The 11,468-nt window shown below is 38.0% G+C and overlaps 2 protein-coding genes across 2 annotated transcripts in view; both read left to right on the forward strand.

The window, feature by feature from the left end:
* The first annotated feature begins 101 nt into the window (after nt 1-101).
* Nucleotides 102-7,551, forward strand: LOC135673865 (condensin-2 complex subunit H2-like). Its single transcript, XM_065183260.1, has 11 exons — nt 102-1,177; nt 1,280-1,379; nt 2,591-2,700; nt 2,780-2,922; nt 3,012-3,429; nt 3,507-3,682; nt 3,775-3,951; nt 4,039-4,137; nt 6,515-6,616; nt 6,735-6,893; nt 7,035-7,551. Exons 1-11 carry the CDS (start codon nt 979-981, stop codon nt 7,380-7,382), a joined length of 2,031 nt encoding a protein of 676 aa, XP_065039332.1. The 5' UTR covers nt 102-978; the 3' UTR covers nt 7,383-7,551.
* A 2,470-nt stretch (nt 7,552-10,021) lies between these two features.
* The window catches only part of LOC103990854 (glutamine synthetase nodule isozyme), a 3,068-nt gene continuing 1,621 nt past the window's right edge, over nt 10,022-11,468 (forward strand). Inside the window, exons 1-6 of the mRNA XM_009410140.3 lie at nt 10,022-10,272; nt 10,587-10,626; nt 10,706-10,809; nt 10,902-10,950; nt 11,021-11,127; nt 11,225-11,312. Coding sequence (XP_009408415.2) covers nt 10,199-10,272; nt 10,587-10,626; nt 10,706-10,809; nt 10,902-10,950; nt 11,021-11,127; nt 11,225-11,312 — 462 coding nt within the window. The 5' untranslated portion in view covers nt 10,022-10,198. The remainder of the gene's footprint in view (nt 10,273-10,586; nt 10,627-10,705; nt 10,810-10,901; nt 10,951-11,020; nt 11,128-11,224; nt 11,313-11,468) is intronic.

The raw sequence follows: 11,468 nt of genomic DNA on the forward strand, positions 1-11,468 counted from the left end.
TATAGTTGTAACGTGAACCAGTACAATATTAATGATCAACTGGCTGCAATTATTTCCAACCTTAATTTTAGAACATTAATTACCTAAGAAACTTTTCTGGTTGATAGGTTCCTCTGAATTGTAGAGATATTTATCATCTTTTGAACATTGATGAGGCTTTTTGGCTTAACACTCTTCTTGATTGTCTGCAGAATAGTAAATTTAACTCAATAAATTAATGTTTTTAATTACTTTAACTTACAAGTCTTTGGTTAAGATTCCATTAATAGGGATCTTGAATGACTAAAAAAAAGTTGAAAGTTTCATATTATCTATATACTCGTTTAGATTGTCATTTGTTTTTATTTTGTGATGCGTTTGATCAAATTGCATTGATCTTTTCTTCTTTTTTTTCTTACATCCATTTGTTTTTGAAACTGCTGAATTATTTTCTATATTCACGTCCCAAAGCTTCGCAATTGAAGATGGCTTTCAAACATGTTTTTAAAACAAATATCCTACAATAGAAAGAATAAAAAATAAAAAGTGCAAATCTTACGTCATAAATCTTTCTTACTTTTACTTTAGAGAGTAAACGTCATGACATAAATAAGAGATAAATAACAAATAATGCTATAATGGCCTCCTCAATTAACGTTTTATTGTTCTCTTTCTATTTGAGTTCCTGTGATGTCTTGCACATCCCGTGACCTGATCTATCCATTCGACGGCTGTGATCGAGCGTGTTATCGTGTTCCGCTCGCCCCCTTTCTTGCTTCAAATCGTCGGGCGGGAAAACGAAAAACATTTCCATCTCTCTCGTTTGCTCGTTAGGGTTCCACTTCCAGGTCGAGACGCTTCAAACCCTAGGTTCCGATCAACGCCAAGATTTCGTTGCCTAGGGTTCTTCTTTCGATTCCGTGATCTTGGATCTCCGCCTTCGCGATGGGGCCGAGGAGCTAGGGCCGCCGATGGGCGTTTCGCCTCCGTCTTTCGAAGATGAGCGGTAGAGACGACTTAGTGGGATGCGACGAGTCCGGTGGAACGCGATTCCACTTCCTCCAACCCAATCGCGACCTCCAATCTAACTGGGAGGTCGACCTCGCCAAGAAGCTTGAGGAGTACCTCTTGAAGATCTGCTCCGGCGAGATTTCTTCTGATCAGGACCACGAGCTCAACTCCGTGAACTTTGCCGAAGGTCTCTTATTTTAGATCCCTGGTTAAGTTTTGTTCTTTACTCCCCGATTTTTTCTGATTTTCTTGATTTTTTTGTCTTTAAAAATGGGGAATTGGGGTTTAGCTGCGCTGCTGCTACAGGGATCCATTCAGGTGTATAGCCGGAAGGTCGATTTCCTTCATTCGCTGGTCTTGCATGCCTTGGAGTTTCTTTCGCAGAAGAGGTTTGGTTTCTAAACCTTTTTGACATATTTGGTAGGTTTGTGGATATCTTTCTGGATGGTTGATCCAATAAACTCTTGTCCTGTCATTGATTCATGAGTAAAGTTCATAATTTCTAGCTTTTACTGCATTGCATCTCATATAAACGAAAAATGGTATTACTATTTCACATCAAGAATGAGTGGGCTACTGTTGCTTCTTGTGATGTGTCTCTATTAATATACAACTAAAAACTTTTTATTCATTCATCAGAAGTTATAAATTGTTGAATTCGCCTGTATGTTTTTGGTGAATTCGCTATTTTAAATTTACACTTCGAAACTCTTTTTTTCAGTTATTTGTGTTTATCAGAGTCATAACGCTGCAGTAATTTCAATTGTTGAATATATATACTACACAATATTCAAAGAATTATGAATCAGTATCCTCCACATGCAATCCTTAGTCCTTAACTGTATGGGCTAGAGGTTTCGCAAATTGTTTCACAACTAATCTGTCAGTGCTTTATTAGCTAGGTTCTTGGTTGAAGTCTGTTTACCCTACGTGTTGATTTGTTTAAAGCAATTTTATGGTTTTCTTGTAGTCAGGGAGTTTCTTATCTCATGCCGTTCATATGCCACTCTATCTGTAACTTTGTATAGTGCAGCATGTACAGATTCCCTTTGTCTATCTTGAACTCATCTTCAATAGACTCTTGATACTTTGAGATTATCGTTTTTCCTTCTCTAGTTCATGATAGTAGATGTGTGTCATTTGAAATATGTGTTTCTATACTTTGTTCTTTTTTTTTTTTTTTTCTGTTCTAAGTTATAATAAGTTCCTGCCAGTAGGAACAGTAGAGGCTGCCTCTCATAGTCCATGTAGGAATTTCCGAATCTAGATTTAAACAGATCATGTGGGTCCATGTCATCCCCAAGTCATATCAGTGCAGAATGGGTGTTGATATGATTGCCATGAGAACCTACTTATCAGAATCACAGGAAGGCCCTGCAGGAAATAGGAACAACTGAATGGTGCAGCCCTATAATCTGGCCAAACAGGGCCATTTTTCTGGGCTGTCATAGGTTGGGACCGGTCAAAGTCTATCTAGCATATCTTGATTTCATTTTTATATATACCAGCAGAGTTTTCTTTTACTCAAGAAACTTTATTTTTCTTTCTTACAATATTTAAGCCTTGAAACTTCCTATAATATTTTTGTACATCTTTGCAGGCATCATCAAGATGAAAATGCTTCTAGTCAGCCAGATGCAAATGGAGATGAATCCAATGCATTTTTTGATGAAGGGAATGAATTTTTTTTGGGGTTAGATGATGTGCCAGGTAAACAGTATTTTCTGTTTGTTTTGCTAGCTCGAAGGTGAATCCAACACTGACCTGGTAAGTAATTTTCATAAATCAGTTGTAGCAAAGAATTGTCTGGATGATGAGCCTGAGAAAAACGAATCTTCAAAGCATTTTGCCAAGCCTCCTGCCAATTTGCTTGTGCTAGAAGGAGACTGTTTAGATTCCTGTGGTGACGGTAGTGAATTAGAAACGTATCTGGTAATTTAGTATCTAAACTTATGCATGTTTTGGTCCCTTTTGAAATTATGAATTTTTTATGGTAACTCAGTCTTATTTTGTTATTGCAGTTAGCAACCTGTGATTTTTATGGAGATTTTCTTTTGTTAGATCCTTGTGATGCTAGAGCAGTTTATGATTTTTCAAGAACAGGCAGTTCAGTGAGATCTAAAAAATGCCGCAGTCCATTAAAATCTCCAATTATAAGATCTGGGGGAACTGCTCATAAATCAAGTCTTGGGAAAAACCAAGGCATAAATATAAATGAATTTTCAGAGGATTGTTATGGCTTTGGGATCAACAATGACACCCAGTTTGCTGGATCACATGTTGACCATGGTTATCCTGATGATGACATGCATCATGTAGATGAACCCAATTTTGCATGTTCAAATCCTCAGGATGAATCTGATGACGATATTGATGATCCCTGGAAGCCATTGAATCCTCATGAACCAGGAAACTTGAAAGTAAAACCATTTAAAAGAGGTGAGGCTTCACTTTCTTTATAAGGAGATATCTCTCTTTCTTTGTCTTACTTTTTGGCTCCTGCCTTGTTTTAATAGTAAAGGGATTTGGAAGGCATGTGACTCATTATTCTAGGCGGAACACCCAGACTTCTCAGTTTCCTATTGCAAAACTTGATGCTATCATTGATCCAGAGTTTGCAGAATCATTTAAAGCACAACAAAGTTTGCAGAAAAGATTGCACGAATCTGAACCACTGCCTCTCTTTGAAAAGGTGCTTTCTAGAAGTTTGTTTATTTGATGTTACCTATATACATTCCAGGCACATATTATATAAATAATCTCAGATTATCTCTCTGAATGTAGCTAAGAAGAACTCTCAACTTTGGAGAAGAAGTAACCTATGACTGTTTTTGTGATTTTGGGGATGACAATGGTGAGAATGGAGTTGAGAATGATGTTCCTGACTTTAGTCAAGAGGAAACTGATTTACCAAATGAGATGTATGATACAGATGCAGAAGGACCTCTCTGCAATGAAAAGGTTACATTCTATTAACATTCTGCTTTTGACTCTATTAGTTATCTAGGTTATCTTTGATTTGATGCCTTACATATCATTCATATGCAGCAAGGTGATGGTGCAAATACCTCTGATGGTGTTAAAGCTTTCGAACAAGAGAATCCAGATTTGCATGCAAACCTTGAAGATTTGTGTCGGGCACACCTGGTAAAGGAACAAAAGTGAAACTTTTATATTATGTATATATTTTCTAGTTGTACCAGGTGTCATTTTAATTGTGTAATGATTTGGTCTCTTGTTTGCTTTTTTGATCGTTACAACTTCTCCCACATTATAAAGAAGGAAATAGTTGTGCATATAGAGAAGGAAATGATTGTGCACACAGGTCGGCACAATATGCTAAAAACACAAAGACCACGAGACCTGGAAAAACGAATGGCCTTCGAGTTTTTCTCCTCTTTTATGCTATGAGGAGCATGGATTAGTATGTAATAGCCTTCTTCAGCAATAATACTTTTTATATTTTGAAAAAAATTGTGTAATGATTTCTAACAATCACTTCAGTTGATATTTCTGTAGACTGATTCTAGGCACCTATGATATTTCTAGAAGCTCAGATGGTAAAAAATTATTGCACTGATTGGATGACCATTAAAAATTTTACATTATGTGCTACATAGAGAAAAAATAATTGCTTAATGTGCGGATCTGAACTTGTCTGACCTGCATAACTGCATTAATACAATTCTGTGAATGGTACCTGATTTGCCCACAACTTTCTGGACATGAACAGTGGAAGATAATTTCTAAGTTTTTGGATTCACCTCTCCCTCTCTCTCTATCCCTTTTTCATAAGTTATTATTCCTGCCTTTGTCATGTAAGTGATAATGATTTTTCTGGATGCAATGTCCTACTACTCTTATCTAGCTCAATTGTAGTGAAAATGGTGATTTCTTTAATGATTGGATTCAGCTCTCTCATATGTTATAGCTCCTACCTTTATCATGTAAGTGATGATCATTTTTCTGGACACACCATCTAACCACTTTTATCTCAATATCCACTTCGAATCAATATTTTCAAATTCAGTTATGCACATGATAATTACTATAGTTTGAACTATGTCTGATTTAAACTGGTTGCGGTCCAATCATACCAACTACAGATAATATGAAAATACATGTAAGGTAGATAATGATGAGTATCAGATGAATTAGTTACGTTACCAATATAAAAGTAGGGCATTGATTCAGACCTATTAGTGATGTTATGTGGATAGGACTGAAAAGCTAATCTGATAATGTAATAGACATGGACATTGATGGATGTTTGCTGTTACAATAAATATAATATATGAATGAAATCAGTGCAACAGTGGCAAACGAGAGGCACTTTTCCTTGGATCTTGTGTCCCACAGAATCATTCCAGATGTATCTGTGAGTTGGATGCTATCCAACCGGCTGATTATATGCTTTAAAAATCAACTGCAAAGATGATATTTTAAGTAAATTCTTTGGTTTTTAAAGGTTTTTTAACTTCTAATGTATTAGATTCTCAAGATGTTAAATTATAATTCTTTTATATGATTATTTGACAGTACTTTTTCTCCTGCTTGTGCCTGCGTCGGTTTTGTCTTCTTGATGTATTTAACAATAACTCATCCAGTGACACATTCAGATTCAGTTCATGTGTAGGTATCATTATAACACTGCAAGGTGTAATCTTGGGTGATTTCACATGTCCAAAGTAGACTCAGTTTCGTTAGTCAGGAAAGTCAATAGGGTTTGAAGATCAAGAAGGATAATGTTAGTAACAGCATATCTCAACTACTATAACATGAACCAATGTTTTAAACTCTGATATTGGTTACAACATCTTGTATGATACCTAGGTTCCTAATGATAAACTGATCTGTGCCATCTGATATTTATAGAAAAATTTATAAAGAAGTGATACGTCGAGTGATACTAAATTGAATGGATACTGATGTTTGATCGAACCGGTAAATCCTGGTTGGTGTGTGTACCGATACAATTGGTATTATAAATCACGACACAAACAACCACCGGCTGTGGACTACACATGCATGAAGATGTTGTGAGAAATATATCCGATGGTCTTGATAAACGAAGCCTCTATTCTTTCTCATTTGGACTTGTGGTTGTCTATCCTCGAGGACCTCAAGTCATTTGAGACAAATGTCTTCTGTCCTTAATTTTGAGTAAGATAAACTTCTCTTCCCTTCCATGTATATTGGTACATGCAGTCTAGCATGATATGTGCATTGTTGGACTATTAAGGATGTTGTTGGTAACATAGCTAAATGGTGAGACAGGGATACATAAAATTGGAAATAATATCGATGAAACTTGTGTTGCACAGGTGTTTGTAAAATTGGATTCTCTCAAGTTTTGTTTCATAATCTTTTTATGGTTAGCTTGTGACTATATTTTGTGTGTTTTTTGCTTCGTAGTAACTACCATTAGTTTATATATATATATATATATATATATATATATATATATATGGGGTTTGCCATGCAATTGATTGCTTTCAAACTGTGGTATAATATATTGGTATAGGATTCCCTGCTTGCTAGCATAGCCGAAACTGAGAAGCAGACAGAGATGGCTGCACGGGTTTCAACATGGAAGCAGCGAGTTGAGCAAACTTTGGAAGAGCAAGTAAGTTATAGGAACCTGTTTCATGCACCTGCTGTTCAGATCTATATCATAGTACAAAAAAATACATTTATTCTGTATTTCATAAAGCATATTCTTTTTTATAAACTTCATTTTACAGGAGATATGCCCGCCTTTTGATATTCACTTGTATGGTGAGAGAATCTTGGACAAACTTTTGATAGAAGCAGAGAGTGGAGACGGCATACCCTTTACAAATGTTGTTAAGGGTCAATCCAAACATGAAGTTGCTAGAATGTTTTCTGCACTGCTGCAGCTGGTTTGTCCTGGTTTCTTATTTTCTGCCTATTGGCAAAATTTTTCTTGGAACGATGTGCTATCGAACTATTCTTTCAAGTAAATCAATAATTTTGTTCTTATTTCTAGTGGTACTTTTCTGATTCTCATTTTTTTGTGTCAGGTAAATAATGGGAATGTTGATCTCCAAACAGCTCCAGCCAAGGGTGAGCTAGTATGCCACACGGATTTAAATCCTTTTTATGTCAAGCTCACTGGCAACGGTAGCAGAAGAGGGGAAATTAATGACCGTTCAGCAAGGAAAAGATTGAAGTCACCTGTTAGAAAAGTGTGCAAGAAAACTAATTTCTCTACTTCAGAGGCCATCTCACCCTCAAACTCAGCAGCTCAGAATGGCAGGTTCTCTGCTAAGCTTGGTAAGGGCAGCATCATCAGGTTTACACCTGATGGGAAAAGAAGACGAAGGTCTGCTCGTTTTATCGAACCATTTGATTTACGGTCTACAGGCTGATGTAAAGCAACTTGCTTCTCAGCCCAATTTGTTGTAACAAATGGTTAGGTTTTTTCAGTACTGTAACACACCAGTTTCATGTCTGTGGGAAGGCATGTGTATTACTAATTTATGGTTCTTGTACATCATTTATTAATACAAGCCTAGGTTTTTCATCTTTTCTATTTTATCTGTAGCCTGCCACAATTAATGGTCATGGTCAGATTAAGTTTGATGACTGAACAACTTACATCCCAGGTTGTTAGGGTGTATTATTTTAGTCTAGATGAGGTATACATTGTAAAGTGGGTGTTGAGTTTCTGCCTCTCTTTTCCTCTCTGTCTATTGTTTGATATCGGGCTGGACATCCAAATTCTTGTATACCTGAATGACTTGACTATATATGTGTTTGAGGTACAATGCAACAAATTGTATCAGATAGATTGTATCAACAGATTGTGTTTGACCATATATGTCTTTTGCTTGTGCAGGAACCAAAATTGGCAACCCATCTTGGCTCCATAAATGCATCTGACATTGTCAGCCATTTCCTAGCCGGAGGAAGACGGTGGCCACATGAGGCTCCTTCTTTTTACCACCGTCGACGTTTCTGCAGAAGATAAGTATTCTTAGCATCTGATCCTCCTTGTCAATGCTGTCAATTATTTATGCGGTCCTCGTTGCTTGCACCACCTTTTGCTTTAAATCTATTCAGGCATTGCATGGGCAGCACTCCACCCAGCTGACCTGAGTTCCTTGGCAGGACAAGAGTCCGGTAATTGTGACTCTCAAGTTTGGATGAGAACTCTCCATCAAGCCATCTTGCCAGAGATGCCAAGTGGATGGCAGAAGAAGAATCAGCCCCATGCAGCTGAACTACCACTTGCGTGGATTGGGGTTTATATTTAATCTCTTTCTTCATGACTTATCATTTCAAAGTAGTATGGGTAGGATAAGAAGGACGATATCTCGCCAGAAACACCAAAGTGGATGCCGGAAGAATCAGAGTCCCCCACGCAGCTGACCGACCACTTGGCTCAACTGGGTTGCACTACTTACTACTTTCCTCGTGACCTGCCACTCGCAAGATGTAGCGCTGCATCGTTGCGAAACAGTACGTGTGAGATCGGCAGGACATGACATCGACAGCGAACCAAACAATGCTTTGCAGCATCAAAAGGGAAGTTATATTTTCTGCCTTTAGTTGACTGCAACATAATTAAAAGAAAAACTTAGTCGTATTTTCCTAATAATGTCTTTGGCTAATCATGAATGATAGATATTCAAAAATAGCTAATATTTCCTATGTACTCTTAAAACCCTTTTCCTTTTTAAGATTCCTGTTCTTTGTAATTTTTCTCTTCCTTTTTGCTTTGGTTCGAATGCTAGAAAAAAACGTTTAAGTTTTAGATATTCGAAGCAAAAGCTTCCACTAAACGACGCTTTCATCTTAAAAGTCATATGTATATGTACTTGTTTTATTAAAAGTGGACAACTGTGATCAAACTTGTAAGGAAGCAAAGACTGAATTGTATTCATGTGTCATCGCTATAATTCGAGTCCATTCTTTTATGCCCTCCCCCCCCCCCCCCCCCCCCCCCTACTCCTCCTATCTGTTGTTTTTCTCATCTGAATCATCAATGGATTCCACTCGGATGAGAACAGCAAAACACATTAAGAAAGTGTTCTTTTATTAAGAGAATACCATCCCTTGATAGCCATGATGATGTTTTTATAATCGATAGCCTAGCAAATGACCACAAACCGATGATGCAAGAAGATGCAGAGTTCAACTAAAAGAGTCCTCAAGTGTCCTAATATAAGATTCACCACGAAGGGTCAACCAGATAGATCCCTACTAGTACTAATTAATCGAAGCATTTGTTGTGCCTCCTTAAGGCATCATCATAAAGGCAACTTGATGGTGAGTTGATTCCGAAAGCAAAAACCATCACGCTAATGAGATTGGATTTTCTTTTGTTTAGAAAGTCAACGGTTGTGGAGCGGAGATCAGAGAATGGTTAGAAGACCTTACAATCATTTCGACTCCATATAAATAAATGCAGCTTAGAGACTATTATTAGCCTGCAAAGCAATCAAGTCGACCAAGCTAACTTACGACATGTCTTTATCTCTTCTTAGATCTTCGTCCAGAGGTTGATAATTGTTTTATCCTAATAATGCATGATGAAAGATTCTGTCATGTCATTTATTACTCACATGATTACGTGCCTTAAATCTGTGGGTCTTCAAGAGGTTTTTAGCTGTAAGTAGATCAATTTTATGTTGTTCTTTGTTCCTTTTGATCTTGATCATGTCGGAATTTTGATTCTGTGAAGACCAGCAGATGATCTAAACTGCAGGCAGGCAGGCAGGCAGGCAGCAAATTGCACGAACTCGGTGCCTACTGCCATGCTGTTGCTTGCTCCCATGCACCTCAGTTTCATAGATGGTTTTTCTAGTTCTGGAGGATGCAATCAATCCAATAAAGAAAACAATTTTGCTGCAAATGAAGTAAAGATCAAATCTTTTTTCTTCTCATAGAAAATTTGATGAAGAATATAATAAGTCATACAGTAAATTCAATTGGCACTTTTCAACCTATTATTCTTCATCTCAAATGTCACACTCTGCATTGCCTACCTCAATCTGCACTCTTCTCTGAGGTGTGCATGTCGGATGCATATTACCTCCACCATTTTGATCTCTGTGTACCTCCCTCCACCACTCTCTTCCCTATATAACGCCCCTTCCTCCCAACCTTCCTTCCTCACTCTTGAGATCTCAGGGAAGAGAAGATACCAGCTCTTTGTGTATTTGCCTTCTTGCACTCAGCCATGTCTCTGCTCACAGATCTTATCAACCTCAACCTCTCTGACTGCACTGAGAAGATCATCGCTGAGTACATATGGTATGTCACTTTGTTCGTCTGAAAGTTCGTTCTCTTGTTCTACTCTGTCCTTCTAGCTTTAGATTATTGCTTGTTTTTTGGATATAGTTTTCTGCCATTTGGTCTCTAGCATTTGGTCACTGTTGGATTTTGTACAAACATCAAAATCAAAAAGCAGATTTTTTTTTCTTCTTCGTAGAGTCTGAGGATTTCTCGTGATAGGATGATGAATTATTGAATGAGATGGATTGATCCGATGAGTCTTGTTTCTTTCTCCTCCTCGAATCTAATGTGAAGTGATGGTGCCTTTTGTTTTCTCTGTGTGCATGCAACAGGGTTGGGGGGTCCGGCATGGACATCAGGAGCAAAGCAAGGGTATATAGATCATTCAAATTTATCATGTTCTTTGCTTGTTGTCCTGTTTGATTGATGTACACATGCTTCCGATCGGCAGACGCTCTCAGGCCCTGTCAGTGACCCCAGCCAACTTCCAAGGTGGAACTATGATGGTTCGAGCACCGGCCAAGCTCCCGGACAGGACAGCGAAGTGATCCTCTAGTATGTGTTCGCATTCCTCTTCTTTGTGATCTTTGTTTGGTCAAGTTCTCATCGTCTTTGTCATGAGAGTTGGACACTCTTCTTGCCTACAGTCCTCAAGCTATTTACAGGGACCCTTTCAGGAGGGGCAACGACATCCTTGTAAGTCTATTTTGGTATCTTCGTTTTGGGCTTCCTTCATGAGAACTGATTCCTTTGTTTCCTATTTGAGGTTATGTGTGATTGCTACACACCACAAGGAGAGCCGATTCCCACCAACAAAAGACACAATGCTGCTAAGATCTTCAGCAACCCTGCTGTTGCTGCAGAAGAAACCTGGTACAGCTTTGGTTTATGTTGTCTTACACCTGATGATTTGTCTGAGGTTGGTCTACTAAGGTTACCACCAATGCGTTGTTTGTTCTTCCCTTGATAGGTTTGGGATCGAGCAAGAGTACACTCTCCTCCGGAAGGATGTCAAGTGGCCTCTTGGGTGGCCCATTGGAGGCTTTCCTGGCCCCCAGGTAATTTGTTCCTCAATCTCGATTTGTAGAATCTCTAATTATTAGGGACATGACAAAATGGTCTCAACAGATCTATTGTAGCTGAAGCAAATCTTGTGTTCTCCCAACTCATAAATCTTTGACTAGTTTGATGATGGCATGCTATTATTTCATATG

Source organism: Musa acuminata, chromosome BXJ1-1 (assembly GCF_036884655.1).
Source record: "Musa acuminata AAA Group cultivar baxijiao chromosome BXJ1-1, Cavendish_Baxijiao_AAA, whole genome shotgun sequence".
In the NCBI taxonomy this organism is placed as follows: Eukaryota; Viridiplantae; Streptophyta; class Magnoliopsida; order Zingiberales; family Musaceae; genus Musa; species Musa acuminata.